General features: G+C 29.1%; 1 protein-coding gene across 1 annotated transcript in view; it reads right to left on the bottom strand.

Moving 5' to 3' along the window:
- Positions 1-5,107: 5,107 nt before the first annotated feature.
- The window catches only part of LOC122270447 (uncharacterized), a 44,420-nt gene continuing 31,377 nt past the window's right edge, over positions 5,108-18,150 (bottom strand). The window contains exons 2-5 of the mRNA XM_087167466.1: positions 17,598-17,733; positions 13,181-13,323; positions 10,356-10,485; positions 5,108-6,954 (exon numbers count right to left, since the gene is read on the bottom strand). Of these exons, the coding sequence (XP_087023592.1) occupies positions 6,720-6,954; positions 10,356-10,485; positions 13,181-13,323; positions 17,598-17,733 (644 nt within the window). The 3' untranslated portion in view covers positions 5,108-6,719. The remainder of the gene's footprint in view (positions 6,955-10,355; positions 10,486-13,180; positions 13,324-17,597; positions 17,734-18,150) is intronic.

Here is an 18,150-nt window from a genome sequence, read left to right on the forward strand (position 1 = left end):
GTAATGTTTTATAAAATGTAAGTGCTGTTTAAACCATGAAGTACTAGCAAATAGTCTACTGATAGACGAATTTTAAATCTCACCTATTTCTCCAAGACTTTTCTACTCTTATGATTAAATGACAGGTACTGCCATCTATTATCTACAAAACGAACAATTATAAATTAAAATAAAAACTATAACATTGAAAGACTTAAGTAAAAGCCTGTATTAAAAAAAATCTTGTTAAGTATTCCAATCAAAAAAATTATATAAATGATATGATTTATAGGAAAAATTCTACATGAAATTTAACCATTAAATAAGACAATCATTTAAAAAAAAGTCCGATTAAACGTTTTTGAAGTAATAAATGAATTATGTATCCTTAACATTTTTAAATAATTAAAAAAGATTCTAAAAAAAATAACTTCAGTGTAGTTAAGTATACTTTTAGGGTGAAGAGGAATCTTAAGTAAAAGTTCGTTTTATTCCTAGAATATAAATGGTACATTTTATTACTAAAATAAATAAATAAATAAATAAGTAAAAGTAAATAAATAAATACAAGTAAATAAATAAATACAAGTAAATAAATAAGTAAAAGTAAGTAAATAAATAAAAATAAATAAATAAATAAAAATAAATAAGTAAATAAATAAATAAATAAAAATAAGTAAATAAATAAATAAAAGTAAATGAATAAATAATAAAAAAAATTAAATAACTGAAATTAAACAAAAAATATTTATTTGATTTATTTTGTTTCAGTAGAAAAATAAATTCGAGAACTACAAATGGGACACTTTAGATCAGAGATCACCCATGTGATCGCTATAGAACCCTAGATATAAGAGATCGTTTCGATCTAGTGGATCGATGAATGACTACCAATGCCATTCAATCTCAAAGACCTAAAAATTTTAGCAATGATTTTAAACTACGTTTTGGAGATGTTGAAAATATGGGTATCTTATAATAGAATATCGAGCCGCTTTCTGCTAAGTTGAAAATATCAGTAGTAATTTGCAAGTAGAAATCATTGAATTATTAGTTAACCTTTTTCATTATTTAACTATGTGGTAATTTTGTATAAATATAAATATTACTCAAAAAGATTCAAAATTTTGTAATGAGTCATTCCTCTATTTACTTACATTCTCAAGCTCATGTATGGTCAAATCTGGCTTCGGTCATGCTAATTCTTTTTTAACAAAGCAGATAAATAAATTGAATGTGGAAATTTAAGACTGAAACTGACAAATTTCGAACCAAACATTGCTAGACTAGTAAATGATCAAACGTTATCATTGCTAGTGCAAAAATAAAATATAAATCATTTAAGAAACGGGTCATTTTATTCAATCAATTCTTTATAGAAGGGTGGATAGGAGAATTATCAAATTTTTGGCCGTCTGTGATTAAAAAGAAAAAAAAAATGGTGGTCCCTGTTATAGATTAATAGAGTTTACAATTTGCAAGAATAAAATAACCTCCATATCCGACTTATCTCAAATTGCCAAATGTCCATTTATTCATATAAGCGTTGATCCTTTCATACGTCAAAGCCTTATTTTATTTCTTTGTTTTACTAAGGAATAACACAATATGTACAGTTAAAGACCGTCCTTCAGAGGAGGGTGGAGATTCATAGAATTGTGACTCTTTATGACATAGGGGAGGGTAGCAATAAGTATTCATGACAACACATATTTTAGTTAACATTAAATAAATAAATAAAAAAAAAAAACATTTTATCTTCGCAAATTTATTTTTGTATTACTTATTTTCTTATTTTTTTGTCTAAGAAGTATACATTTCGAAGTCAAGTTATGAGAGGAGTTTGATTAAGTGTGACACTTTATGACAATGTAGAGAAGGCTATCATTAGAACTGAAAAAAAGTCTGACATTATGGACTGAATCTTTTAAACAAACGGACGTACACTGCATACAATAACGATTCAAAAGCAGATGAAAATATTTTTCTTTTTATTTCCAATTATTTATTACAGCCTTATTACCAAACTGTTTAGTTCTGTTTCATCTACAACTTACAACAATAACTCAATATAAATAGATAAAATAAAATAAAAATAGGCTCATACTTATAAATCTATTGAATGATGGTTATACTTTTCAAATCCCTGATTATTATGTTAACTATCATGATCTAAATATTCAATGAAGGTTATTTTACAAAAGTATGAGATTTTTTTTCACCTGATCTGTCTCCTTTTAAATAGCAAAATCAGTTCTTTAAATCATTGTATTAATAATATTAATGGAAATAAATAATTGTTAAAACGAGCCACGAAATATTTATCAATTTGAGATATTTGATTAAAAATAGCCAATCCACTTGTAACCTTGTCATATTTAAAATGGAAAAGATTCACGTTTAAAAGGAGATTAACATTAAGGGAATCAAGCTTTTAACCTATCTACAGACTATTGGGACCTTTTTTTTTCCTGATTGCGAGTACATTTTGATTTGAAGGTGAAGGTTTTTCCAGTCGATAATAAAATTTATATTTTTTAGAAGAAATAGTTCATTTCTCAGTAGAAATACAAGATTTTCTTTAAATTAAACATTCGAACTGAGCAATTGTAATTTTTAAAAAAAAATTTTCTTAGATTTATAGCCAGTTAGCTCAAAATCAAACCTTGTTAAAAAATTAAGAGCAATTTGCTGTTTTGAAATTACGCAGTGCAAAACGCTTGATCATTTTAATTAATCGCACCCTTTTTCTCTAAGAATGAACAGACAAATTATTATGTTTTCCTAGATTTTTATTTGTTTGAGCTATACATAGTTAATACATATTAGAACAACTAAAAACTCTCTAAAATTACCTCTGTCCAAGTGTATTTGAAGTATATCCTAAAATATATCTATAGTAAATTTTGGAACCGATAAAAAAATTACATTATAAAGCATATTAAATTACGAAACCGACAAATAAAAATACATACGAGTAAGGAAGTAGACGGTAAAATAATGAGCTTTGTAGCTATTTTTTGAAAGTTGTGATCAATTATTATTATTTCTAAAATTCAAGAGCCTATGCTGTTATCTGATGTATAACTTATTTTGTTATCGCATGGAATATTTTGGTTTAATATATTGTGTTACTAATTAAATAATCCCAAAAAACAGAGAAAAAAAATTAAGAAGTTCACTAGCTTCAAAAAAATATGAAGATGATTATAAGAATCGATACGCTTTGAGCATTCAAAAATTCACGTTGTGAATCGACTTTACGTCGTGAGAAAGGACCCCTAATTTTGAACGCTCGAAACATGTCAACTTTTATTACCGTCTTCCTATTTTTGGAGCAAATGTTTCATGCCTTCAAAAGTAAGAGCCTGAAAAGTTGTTGTTAACGTATGCCTGTTTAGGCAGAAAGGTGCGGTTGTTCTTGTTTTCCAGTGGCTTGGCCATCTTTGGCCAATAATTCGACTTCTGCCACACCCATACGTCGCACCCGTTTATACGGTGAACCCATTCATTCATTCATCCACAGATCGTAATTTTGACCTGAATCAGAGAACGATCGATCTCCAATCCAGTACCCCCTGAGGTTTTGATTTGTTATGGGAACATAGAGGACTTTGCGACTCGACAGATTTAACGTGCATCAGTCACAATTTACTTCACGAGGAGTCTTCGGCCGGTGGGGTTCGAACCTTCTCAAAAGTTGTCAGACGTGAATGAGCGAAATAAAAGTGACTTGAAACAGTAAATAAACGGTCATCAACGAAAAATGGAAAATAACGGGAAAAACAAAGCTGGATGAATTTGCGGTAGCCGAGAGTGAGACATGGAAAAGGAATAACTTACCAGAGCACACTTTGCTACTTTGGACAAACCAGGCACGCTCTAAATTTTTTTAAAAGAAACATAATTGATAGGTTTATAACCAAGAATGTGATAAATCATCCATTGCCGCTCATTATTGAAATGAATCTTGGGCTCAAACTCAATTTCGATAATGCCCTAATGCTTTCCATCTTATTTACATAAGCTTATCTTGATGCCCGGGTATCTTGTTTTATTTATATGAATCCCGATTCACTAACGATATGAGTTCCTCGCTTTCTCATGGATCGTGGAAATGCATTTTGCTCTAATTTGTTTCTCTCTACCACTGCGAGTCTTCTACTTTCGTTTTTTCACGTTTATTTATTTAAAAATTATATTAAATTTTCAGCTTCCGTGGTTTTTCCTATTTTTTTTTAAATTATCGCCTTTGTTTTCAATTTGTCGTTAGCAATTTCACTTAATAAATTTTTAGTACTTATTAACCAGCATATTTGAAGTCCACCCCTGGAATCATTAAAATTTACACTTAATGCGTGGCAATCCGAACATTAGAATGAAAGTTATTTAGTTGATATTTTTTATTTATTATTTCCTTTGTGCACTGTAACCAGCTGTAACGAACTATGTAGCTCGATAGGCTGCTCACCACACACACACTGTAAATATATATATATATAGAAAATAAATATTCTTAATCTTTATCACATGGCCTAGCTTCCAGATTTTTAGGAACATGTGTTCAATTTTTATATATGTATTTTGTGAACTAGAAATTGGAAGAAATTGATTTATGGAAAAAAAATAATTACAGTTTTAATATTGTTCCAAAATATTAGGGGGACTGGAGAGTAATGTCGTTTCGACACATTAAATATTCGTTAGTCTTAAAAACCAATTCATTTTTTTCGATCCATTTCGATTCAGCATTGAAAGGTTGTTGCTAACTGGGTTGAATTTATTATCGATTAAAAATGAAATCTTGATAACAAATATCAAATGCAGCGAAACGACATTACTTTCCGGTTCCCCTAATATATGATTTTTAAACTACATAAATATTATTTTATTCCTTTTTTCAAAAATATAGGAATAAAATAAAATAAAAAATAATTCAAAATTACAAATTACTATTTAGAATGATCAAAAAGTGATTCCTGAAAAAGTGATGGATTACCAATCGAAATAAGTGATCAAGAAGTGATAAGTGATCAAAATCTCATCACTTATCACTGCTTCGAAAATAAAATGTATCACTTAACTAGTTAAACAAAGTATCGGCTTAAAAAATTTCAAAAAAAGCATATTCCACATAAATATAGATTTTATTGAAATATATTAAAAGCTACTATTTTAAATAACTCAATAATTCAATAGTACAATATAACTGAACACAACATCGATCACAAAAATATATATACATTGTATAGTACACGAATACACGAACACAGTAGTTAAACAGCTTAAAGAATAGTTTCTAAAACTGCAAATAAACTTCTTTATACAAGTTTCCCCGTTTTTTACTTTTTTTTTTATCTATTTATTTTTTTTCTATTTATTTTTCTTTTCATTCTTTTTATGTAAAGAAAAAAGCAACTTGAATTGAAACGTGACAATCGTAATCTTTTAAGTAAGTCTACAATGAAAAATCATTTTAGTCTAGGGGAAATATGATTTGAAAACCTTTTTTTAATATCAATTTCTTTCCAACTCCATATTTGTGCTTAAATTTTGCTTATTAATTTAAACAAATTTACTATTTCGCCAAACAATTATTTTTTGCAAAAATAAAATTTAATAGGTCACAAATCAAATATTTTTGTCTATAATGCTTGTTGCATTATTTATCGAACAAAATAAGTTCTTTTATTTTTAAAGAGCATTAATAAAATAAAAGAAACTATTCTGATAAAAGGCGTAAAAATACAAGACAACAAATAATTAAAATGCTGTTAAAATACAAGTATTAAAATGACAGATAATACTTATTATAAATAATATAAGGACAAGTGTTTAGAACATAAGTCAGCAAAGGTGATATCTATAAAATTAATTATTCAGAATAACTTATTTAGTTATTAACACAAAGGTGTAATATTTTTATGACGAAAGCTACTGAAAGCAAAGTGGAAAACACCAAATAAAGCGAAGTTTAAAAGGCAAAGTCAAATGTTAATGTTTTTCAAATGATTCCACTTATGCATAATTTCAACTAATCATTTTAGTCAAAACTTAAAGAAGCTTAATGTTTAATAAAACTGCAGGTATTTTTCAAACTGATAATTTGAAATAAATAAGTTAAACTATAATTTGAATATTGTTGAGTCCAATATTGTTGAATTTAGCGCGGATCATTAAAGTTGAAGTTAGAGAATATTTAAAAAAAAATTGTTTTAGGAAAAATCTGATATTAATAACATAATTATTACATAAATAAATGTATTTAGACTTGAAATGACTTCAATAATAATTTTAAAAAGTAATGCAATAGATTAAATAAAAAAGAAATTTACAACTTTTAGTAGCACGCTCATGTTCCACACAATACAGTTCAAATTTGCTGTGAACTCAATAGCGTACTAAACTGAACCATACTTTCATGCAAATGAACCAAATTAATCAGAAAGTGACCACGCTGTATTACGGTACAAATTGACAGGAAAATGGTTCAAATTGACGTCTTATTAAGGTTTTAGAAAATTTGTACCATATTAAAATTCAAGGTAAATTTAATCAGGTTCAGTTTAACTTGCGAATAATCAGTTATAAATTTAACCTTTGTATTAGTTTCTTCAGATCCTCAAACAAGAGTTCAAATTCCACGGCAGTGTAAATACAAACAAACGTCGTGTTTGAAAAACTGTGATCATGAAAATGGATGATTTCTACTTGAGATGAACACATCATCATTTAGATGATTATACAGCCAAAAAAGTGAGCAGAAGTGCTGCTATCCATATAAGCTTTGATGGTTCAAATTTTATTCCAGAAGAAGGACCGGTGCAGCGTTCAAAGTGTTCGGAGCAAGTTCCTTGGGTCAAAATGCCACCCATTCTGTCAGATAATTTAGTCAAGAAATCGCTTGCAGTTTCACGGCAATCTTCTTGTGTATATAACACCATCAATAAACAACGTCTATATCCATCGAATGAGCTGAACAAGAAATAAATAAAAATGGATCATTAATGTTATATGAATAAAATAAAAAGAAATAACTTTGTGTTCGATTAATCATGCAAATACAGTTGTTATACATGTTACCGGCAAAGTTCGAAATCCGGCATTCTATAGAATGCCTAGGAATTGTATATAATGCCTAAAACTAGCACGCAATGTATGAAACGATTTATATTTCACACATTTCCTAGGCATTCTATAGAATGCTGAATGAGTAAGTATAAAATGCATCTCCGATTCGTTTCGTATTGTAATGAAATGTAATTCAAAATGTCATTCAAGCCTGCCATGTTGCAACAAGAAGGTTAATTTCTTATTTTTTATATGAAAATTTTGTTTCCCTTAATAAGAAAGGCATGAATTATGTTTTTTGCAACTTTCATTTTTCTTTACTCATTTTGAATATTTTTTTTTAATGGCACTCTCATCATTTTTTCAGAATAACACTTTTGTTTTTGAGAAATGCACATCATTTACATAATAATCTCATCAGGGCTATTTTTTCATGCTTTGCCTAAATAGCATTTGTCATTCTATAGAATGGCTAGGTATTATATATAATGCCTAGTGAAAGTATGTAATACTTCTCATATTTCATACTTTGCCTGAAAACATCCGGCATTATATACAATGCCTAGGAATTCTATAGAATACCGGCGTTTCATACTTTGCCGGTAACATACATACTGTAAAATAATTCAATGCGCCAACCTTTAAAATGTTTATGTAAATGTCAAAACATAATTATGCTATAAAATCTAAAAAGCTAAAATTTATCTTTGGAAATAAATTGATAGAGTAGGTAAGAAAATAAAATAATTATTTTTAGGGGAACTACATAATCAATTTATCTGAAATGTAGGATTTTCCGGCATTCAAATATGTAGTTTAACTTGATGGAAAAATGTTTATACGTTATAGTTCACAATTAGTGTTGCTTTTATTTGTGAACTATAAAGTATAAACACTTTAATTCCCATGTTTATGGGATATTTAATGTGAATTATGTATTTAATTTGCATTAACCACGTTGATGTAATTTACATACGAATGCATAACTATAATTTCAAGTACAAATTTAATATCTATAAATAAAAATATTTTAGAGAAGTAAATGGAACTAAATCATCAGAAACAAAAATGTTATTGGAGGTTAACTATAACCGTTAACATAAAGAAAAAGATAAAGTCTTAGAGCGAGAAATAAGAAACCACTTAGAAAAAAAAATGATAGAAATATGCAGTTCTCTTTATCGTCTTCCATATTCAAATCAGAATTTTGACGTATAAAACCAAATTTTTATAGAAAAGCGCGTTACCCCTCCGTTTGCAGCCCCAAAGTTCTCTACGTACTAAAGTGAGAGGTGAACTGAACATATCTTGATGTTGTGATGAATGATGAATTGATAATATGATGTTACAATACATCCAATATCTTTATACAAAATACACTGAGTGGCCAAATTATTATGACCACCTCAGAGCTTTATGCAAATGAGTTATTGCGTCACAGCGTTGCTGCTAGAGGGCAAGATAATCATAACACGGGAATGCTGGACAAGTGAGTCATCAGTTATACTGTGTTGCTTGTTCAGATATGGGAAAGAAAAGTGATTTAACTGAATTTCAACGTGGAATGATTGTGGGTGCGAGATGTGTCGGAACGAGCATCAGCAAAACGGCTGCACTTGTGAAGTGTTCTAGAGCAGCAGTTGTTAATGTGTACAAAGAATGGACAATCAAGCAAAAAACCGGATCTCAACGTCAGACTTGCGGTCGTCACAGGGTACTGAATGCTCGATCAGAGAGAAGGCTGGCCAGGGTAGAGCAGCGCAACAGGAGGGCAACAGTGCGACAAATTGCAAGTGATCTTAATCAAGGAGCAACTGTGAACGTACTGTTCGACGCACATTGCGCCGTATAGGGTATGGAAGCAGACGACTGAAGGGGTGGTCATAATAATTTGGCCACTCAGTGTATCTTTAAAAAGTTATGAACAAATAATAAGCTTTAGCACTTACAGGACAATCCTAATAGCTCCATTTGAATTGCTGATTTATATTTGGTCCACTGTTGTAGACAAACAAAATACTGGGACAACTGATTTATCATAAAATAAATTTAATAACTATTTTTAATAAGATAGAAATATACTTTAGTTATACGGGTCACAAACAGTATTAGTTTTGGCGTAACTACCACTACAATTTTTAAACATCAATTCAGTAGTATATAAAAGATGCTGACTCGATCAAGTTTAAGGTATCTTATGATGGAAGAAGTCAATGTCAATCTCTACTCTCGTCACACAGTTTTTTAAAGAGAATAAGAAGTAGAAACTAATGGATACCGATAGAATGTGAAGGAGACTTTAAAATATGTTTCAATAAATTTATCAAAAGCAAGTTTGGCGAATCTCTGGGAAAATGACAACTTATCGTATAAACCTAACCAAATGTAACATTTTTATTTTCCATAACTGTTTTTATACAAGTTATACATTGTTGTTTGTGATTCAAAATAAATTAAATGAACAAATAAATTACGAAAATACAAGAGTTTAGGATGCTCAGTAGCTGTAACTAAGTATATACTGAAGCACAGGGATTGCGTTTACAGTATAGGGGTGATTGTGAGCCCAAGTCAAAATTCCGGAAAATTTCTTAAGTTTAAAAAAAAAAAAAAAAACAGTTTAAATTGAAAAAAATTTAAACAAGGTTTTTTTTCTTCCTTTTTCTCAATATTTCTTAGTTTACCTAAAATATATTTAAAATTTTACACATACCTATACCATTTACAAATACCTATGATGACCTGGAGAAGTAATTAAACTTTCCAAATATGTCTTTCTTTCTTGAGTTTATGATTAATAACAACTATTTACTGATAAAAACTAATATTAATCATAAATATAAGCTTATAAAGTATCTCTCTGGCTCTCCCTTACAAACAAATAAAATAAACTGTGTTTTTAAGTTCCACCTTTGAAAATTTGATTTCCGGAAACTTCTGTGATCAATGATTTCTTGAAACGTCTGGACCTTCGATTGCCGGAAATTTCCGGATCACTGTTAGCAAAAATTCCGGAAATCCGGATTTTTCCGGAGCACAATCATCCCTGTTTTACAGCTATGCTCACAAGGGGGTACTAAGCCATGAAGCTTCATGTAGTTGTTCCTAAAGTGCTTTTAACGAACATTTTTTTGGTAAAAAGCATCGACAGGCACCAACAAATCTTAACAACAGACAAAATAACTGTGCTTTAAACCATTTAGCTCAAACCTGCACACCTGACACTTGTGTTAAGAAATGGCACGATAATGCTGTTTTTAAAATCTACATTAAAAATTGAATAGATATTTTTTTTAACTACTTACCAACACTGAAGGTGCGTTTTGTCTTCATATTCCACAAGAATTATGTCTCGTTGGTTTCTTTCGTATTTTTCTTTACAGTGCTCAAGACCACTTGAAATATTTCTCAAGCAAGGAATGCTTTGTAAAAAACCTAATGAATAGAAATTTAATGTTTAATACAAACATTGCAAAGATGAAATTTTTGGAAAAAGATAAAATTTTTATAACATGCCAAAAACCATAAAATCACTTATAATTAAATGGGTATCTTGTCTGCGTCAGTATCATGTTTTTTATTAGGTTAGCACGGAATTCCGAGTTAGCTAACTAAAACAATCCAGATTGTTTTAGTTATTTTAATACGTTACAAGTTATGTATTGTAATGTAGGTAGTAGTAAAGTACAATGCGCCAAAAATGTATTTTTTCAAATAAACAAATTTTGCTTTTTGTCAAATAAATTTACACGCTTTAGAATTATATAAGAAATTGTATGCCTTACAATTTAAAATTGTTTCGATCATAATTAAATAAAATAATAAAAATAGTATGACAAGAAGCATTATCCTGACAAAATTATCATAATTGGAGTTGAATTTTTCAACAACGATGTGTGGGTATGGTGTCTCATCTAAACTACCTGGTTCATAATAAAAGCATTGCAGCTGAATGCTTCTAAGCATGTCAGCTCTATACCAGCCTCCTAGATGAACACTAAGATATCTGCTCATTGTCTCTTGCATAAGGCTATCAGGTGATCATAATATAATGCCCACTCATGATCAATATTTTTTTTAATTTTATTTCTAATGAGCTGCACAATCGGTCTTGCCGATAAGCAGACCTAGTGCGTTCTCCAGAGGTGGTATCCACTCTTTCAGGACCATCACAATGGGTGAGATACCGTTGGTCATGTTAATTTGGACGTCTAGTTTCTGCCTCACTAGATGGCAGCACCAAGACTCTATTTGAATGCTAAAGTGCACTAGGAATTTAATTTTGCCGGAAATGCCAAGAGCCAATAAGGCACTCCAGGGATCTTTTACATGCCGCATAATCATACGACATGGCCGATGAGGATTTTCTGCATCCCGAAAATCCGGTGTCTGGGCCGGGGATCGAACCCGCAAACTTGGGCTCAGAAGGCCGACGACAAACCAACTGCGCCACCCAGCCACGGTTTAAAGTTGGAATTTTTCCACCTGCTGAATTAACTATTTTATAATAATTGTCTGTAAAGAGGCTTGAGCGTCTTAAGTAACCGTATAGTAAACCAGGGTTAAAGATGAGGCAGATTAGAATGGAATTCTAAAGAATGCTAAAGCCCACTCGAAGATGTAAATTGTCTTCCATTGAGAAAGGAAGAAAACTAACTAATAATATTATCTTTCAATAATTAATAAAAAAGTTTTCAATTTTCATTTAATTTTTTTCTTCTAAATTTAATAAACCCATAGCTTAAATATTGTAATAATTAGGACTAAATTAGATTCAGAATTTCGAGATGGAATTTGCGTCGGACAAATACAGTCATTACTATTTCATGTATTATCCTATCTATTTCATTTGTAATGTGAATTTTATAAACAATTCATTATTTTTTCAGTAAACCCTACTTTGGAATCATTTTTATAAAAATATAAAAGATTAGTACTATTTTTGCATTATAAGTCCATTTATTTCAGTGAAAAATATTTATTTTTGTTAAGTTTAAAAAGAAAAAAAATAGGATTTGTAGGAAAAAGGCATTTATAGAAGTAACATTTGGATGGCTGATAAAAATTATATATAAAATTAATTTTGGAATATATACTATTACCATGGGGTATCAAAATGTTAACGCAATTGCACTTCGCAAAAAATTAAATTCCGATTTATTCTAAAAATTTATCTCAAATTCGAATTGAATTTTTATTTCTTTAATTAGTCCTTTCTCTTAAAATGTGCTTTGGTATTTATTTAAGTGGCGTTAAGAAATATTCTCAAATCTCATTACGAACTTCCGGATAATCACAACAATATTTCTAAGCTATAGATATTTTTTACAATAAGTTTTTAATGATTTTCTTACTCAGCACTATCATTTCTAGAAGAGAAAATTGCAGCATATACCATTAATTATTTAGAATTCTTTGCATACGCAGCAAAATAATGTATTGTTAATCTACTTTCAAGTATTTGTTCCGAATTACAGAATCTTAAACTTTTACTACCTTTTTTTATAAGAAAGCAACTTTCTTTCTATTTCTAATAAGAATAACTTGATTTAGTTATTAAAACATGAAATATAATTACATAAAAATAAGAAAGCTTTTATTATGCTGTCTATTATTGCAAAACATATATCCTAGTAAAAATATTTCTCATTTCATCGGTCTTAATTTTCATATTATAGTAACTATCGAAAACGGGACAACTCTCCCAGGTTTTAAAAATACGATTTTTGGTTGTTAACACTTTTTTGAAACCAACACAAAAAAACTGCCTCTAAGTTTTGTAAAAAGCCAAAAATTATATTTTAAAACTATGATCGTATTTTTTTGTTAAGACAAAATCTCTACGTCAGCGGTATGTTCAGAGATTTGTAAGAAAGTTAAAAATATAGTAACTTTTCCAGCATACTTTCCATACTAAAAAAGTAAACGTGATTACATGAGAGACAACATAAAACAAGATATTTACAAACTTTAAAAAAAAAACTATAGTTTATTTCACATAAAATGGTAATTATTTTCGGATGAATTAAAACTTAAAACGAAATTGATTTTGCTCGTTTTGAATTCCTCTGCTGTATAAAATGGTAATTATTTTTAGATAAACTGTAACATAAAACAAAATTCATCTTACTTGTTTTGAAGTCATCTTCTGAACATAATCCCAAAGTTACGCTTTCGGATCCAGAAAAGTCTGCTGTATATTTAGGACGTTCTTCAGGTGAGAGACATTTTTTAGTATAACTTGTCACACAACTTAAAGCTGACCTTGCTTGGCTACAAAAGTAATCAATTTAATAAACAAACACGAAACTGATTCCACACACACAAACAAAAGATCTTATTGAACAATAAATACTAAACTGGTTTATTTATCTGAAAAAAATGCATCTGAAAATTATTTTGAATCTGTAAAAAACCAGTCTGAATCTGCAAAAACAACTCTTTTAATTATTTAAAGAACAGTTATTTTAAATTATTAAAATTAATTTTTTTTGCATCTGTAAAATTTAAAACTCTGTATCAGTAAAATTTGAATTTACTGATACAGAGTCATAGTATCACACACACAAACAAAAGATCTTATTGAACAATAAATAATAAACTGGTTTATTTATCTGTAAAAAATGCATCTGAAAATTATTTTAAATTTGTAAAGAACCAGTCTGAATCTGTAAAAATAACGCTTTAATTATTACTTAAAGAACAATTATTTAAAAATATTAAAATAATTTTTTTTTGCATCTGTAAAATTTAAAACTCTGTATCAGTAAAATTTGAATTTACTGATACAGAGTCACAGTATCACACACAAAAAGAAAAGATCTTATTGAACAATAAATAATAAACTGGTTTATTTATCTGAAAAAAATGCATCTGAAAATTATTTTAAATCTGTAAAAAAGCAGTCTGAATCTGTAAAAATAACGCTTTAATTATTATTTAAAGAACAATTATTTAAAAATATTAAAATAATTTTTTTTTTGCATCTGTAAAATTTAAAACTCTGTATCAGTAAAATTTGAATATACTGATACAGAGTCACAGTATCACACACACAAACAAAAGATCTTATTGAACAATAAATATTAAACTGGTTTATTTATCTGAAAAAAATGCATCTGAAAATTATTTTAAATTTGTAAAGAGCCAGTCTGAATCTGTAAAAATAACGCTTTAATTATTATTTAAAGAACAATTATTTAAAAATATTAAAAAAAATTTTTTTTGCATCTGTAAAATTTAAAACTCTGTATCAGTAAAATTTGAATATACTGATACAGAGTCACAGTATCACACACACAAACAAAAGATCTTATTGAACAATAAATAATAAGCTGGTTTATTTATCTGTAAAAAATGCATCTGAAAATTATTTTAAATCTGTAAAAAACCAGTCTGAATCTGTAAAAATAATGCTTTAATTATTATTTAAAGAACAATTATTTAAAAATATTAAAATAATTTTTTTTGCATCTGTAAAATTTACAACTCTGTATCAGTAAAATTAAATAATGGTAATGATAATTATTTTTGTAGATACGAAAATAAACATCAGAAATATTTAAAAATAATTCCGAATCTGTGAAGCTAACTATTTTGAATCTGGAAAAAGAACGAATTTCTTCCAAATAAATCATATTATTTATAGTTCAAATAATAAACGTTTATTTACACAGTGAATGACGAAGTTTATTTAAACAAATAATTGGTTTATTTAATTTTTTTTTTTAATTTCAGACCAACTGCAAAGAAATATATTAAATGCAAATGTAAATAAGCAAAATGTAAAAAATATTCAGATTTTTTGGTAATAATAATTACATAGTTGTAAGAAAAAGAAGAAAAAAAAATAACGAGGCGGATGATATGGAGTTTGCTTGAAAAATACAACGGTAAATCACCAATACAGAGCAATACCAATTTTTGTTCGAAATAAAAAAAAAAAGTGAAAAATGAGTTTGTTGTTCGTTAGGCCTCGTAAAATTTCAGACCGTTTATCAAAATGCTTGCAAAAACACGTGTTGAGTTAATGTCGTCAGACATCTCGAACGAACATCAACATAAAAAAGTTATTTTTATCTTTTGTCTTCTTAGCCTCATTTTTTCCTACTCTTTTGGCTGTAAATCAAAGACGAAAAAAAAAGAGTTAAGAAACAATCGTTTTTGGTTTTAGTGTATCCGACATTTTACTTCATCCTTCAAATATAACTCAGTGATTCCCTACTAAATGCCAATAAATAAAAATTATCAATACGTATTTATTGATATGTCACGTCATTTTATGAGGTTATATACTCTCTAAAACAATTGATTACATTTGAAAACAATTCAAAATTCCTAAATTTTTTTTATAAATTTAAGTTCACTAACCTGATGTTTCCTATTTATCAAGGAAAATAGAGAATAAAATAATCTGAATTGTTGAGAATTTTTGAGCGTGTTGAATCATAATGTAGTGCACTTTTCCTGCCACTTTTAATATAGTTCTAAGTTGAACCATAATATTGCACTAGATTATGCGATATTAAATTTGACTTGAAAAAATATGGTTTAATTTGTCTTTTTAGTATGGTAATGAACTATTTAATTAATTTTTAATGAAAAAGTTTCCTTATCAAAGACAGAATGACTTATGGTTTGACTTAGCTTTATAATAACGTTGCAGTTAGACATCGAAAATCGCTTCAGACTTTTATGATACAGTCCAATTTTGCCTTATTAAAAGAAAATGGGATTGTATTATGAAATCTGAAACGACGTCGTCTTTTCAAAGTCGAACTGCGTTTTTATTGAAGTGCTAAGTCAAACCATAATATCGTGCATTTTAAATATCTTAATATCGGTTCGACTTCAACAGAAATATGGTACAATTTAATTTTTATCAATTGTAACAATGCTACTTAATTAGGCCTTCAGGAATACTAGCACTCTAATTTACTTCAACGATGAACAGATTTTTCTGATAGCGTACTTTAGTCTTACAATCAAAGTACACTAACAGAACTGAACCTGTATTATTCTATAGTACAATCCAAATGCCCAAAGAATTCAAAGAACAAGACGACGTGAATCCCTTAAAAATATTAGGTTTTCGGTGTTGCGTTATTAGTAGAAAAGAAACTCGGTTACAATAATGATGAATAATGAAACAAAGTAGAATCACAATATGTAAATTAAAATAAAATGTTAGATTTAAAATCAATTGGATATAATAAGTAAGTTGAGTTTAAACATTTTAAATTTACAGCAGAAGTTAATTCTACATAAGTTTGATGATAGAAAATTTTAAGCAATACATTTTTGTTTTTTCAACTATTATTAAATTTAATCATGGGAAATTCAATTATTTTTTTTAAGTGTAAAGTGTAAACGGTTTAAGCGTAAAGTGTTTTAAGTATTAAGTTGTAAAGAGTAAACTCTTTTATAAACTTTCATTCCTTCGTTCAAAGATAAAAGTGGGGCCAGGACAGCCAGATTCGTAGGGCAGAGGGGGTGAAGCTTGAAAGGTCGTGAGTTTGAACCACGCCGCCGAAGACTAAAGTGACGTAAATAGTGACTAGTGCATGTTCAATTTGGCGGGTGACAAAGTACTCCATGTTCCCATAGCAATTACTACCTCTTGGGGTAGTGAATTGGATATCGATTGTTCTTTGCTTCAGGTCAAAATTACGATCTGTGGATGAATGAATGGGTCCGCCCTATAAACGGGCAGTGACGTGTGTGTGAAGCCGTATTTTTCGCCACAGATGGTGCCACTTAAACACAAGCAACACACCATCTGCCTTAAATTCCCTTGGTATCACCAAGCAGGATATCTGGTATTGGCAAGTAGCATTAGAAACAACAGCAAGGATAAAAGTTCCCGATCCATTAAAATGAATAGGTGTATGTTTAAAGAAAATAGGTTTTTATGCCTTCTTTAGTGATTTAATTCACAGGTACTATTAACTACTATAAACAAGCAAAAGGTGAACGTTTTAAATTATTTAGATTGAATCTTTTGTAGGGTAGAAAGTGATCATTTGTTCAAAAGTTAATCAGTTATTTATAAATTTTAACTAACACACCTTTCCACGAAGTCATAATATTTTTTTTATGAGAAATTTTGCGAAAAATTCGACTGGTATAAAATAACTAATTATCCTACTTTCAGCTTTTTCTCTGTTTTTGTTTTAGGAAAGAAGAAATAAAATTACACCGGATTGCAAAAACATTCCGGGTCAAATTACGATAAAATAACATAGGTGGCAAATCGTAATTTTTATGCAATAATATTTACTGTGAAGTCACTGAATCACTGTAATTAATTGATTATTACTGTAAAAATTTACGTATAAAATTTTGCGATAAAAATCATTTTTACGGTAAAATGGAATTTACGAATGACGTACTCAAGGTGCCAGTACTTTTTACCGTAATTTGATCCGGAATTTCTTAAAACGAGTCCAAAAACTATAATACTTTCGAGAGATTTTAAAAGGATGTAAAAATTTCGACCCATCCCCAATTAGGAATAACATTTCACAAGAGAAACTTTATTTACTCACATGCATTCATCCTTCAACTGTTCAGCTGTTGATGCAAATAGCAGATCTTTTCTGTCGGTGAAAGAGTGCAGCTTGTTCAAACAGTTCTGATAGTGAGATCGTTCACAAGTTTGGGAAGCAACGCATGCAAAGAATGCTGAAAATGCAAATATTCACGTTTATTAGAATAGCATTAATTGCATAAAAAATTGCTTAAATTTACACTAGAAATTGCGTTAACATTAAGGATTACATATCAGTTATTAAAAAAATCACCTGTAAATCTACACTCAGTTCTTGTTTTTTTTTTTTTTAACAGGAGATATTGTTGTAACACTTGCAGCGTCATCTAAATTTTTTTCACCCTACTACCTTTAAACTTTCATTTCCGAAAGACGGATGAGTTCTCTGCATGGCGTTTTCAGGATTTTGCATAGAAAACGACTCCCTGGCTGAGTTGCATAGTCAGCCAAACGTTTTTTAGCCTAGAGGGAGTGGGTTCGAATCCTACCACAACTCTGTATGACTCTTGTTCTCTGAATTATGCAATTTGTTTTTCGATTTGTAGAAGGCA

Source organism: Parasteatoda tepidariorum, chromosome 7 (assembly GCF_982258835.1).
Source record: "Parasteatoda tepidariorum strain Cologne lab strain chromosome 7, Ptep-v5.0, whole genome shotgun sequence".
NCBI classification, from domain to species: domain Eukaryota; kingdom Metazoa; phylum Arthropoda; class Arachnida; order Araneae; family Theridiidae; genus Parasteatoda; species Parasteatoda tepidariorum.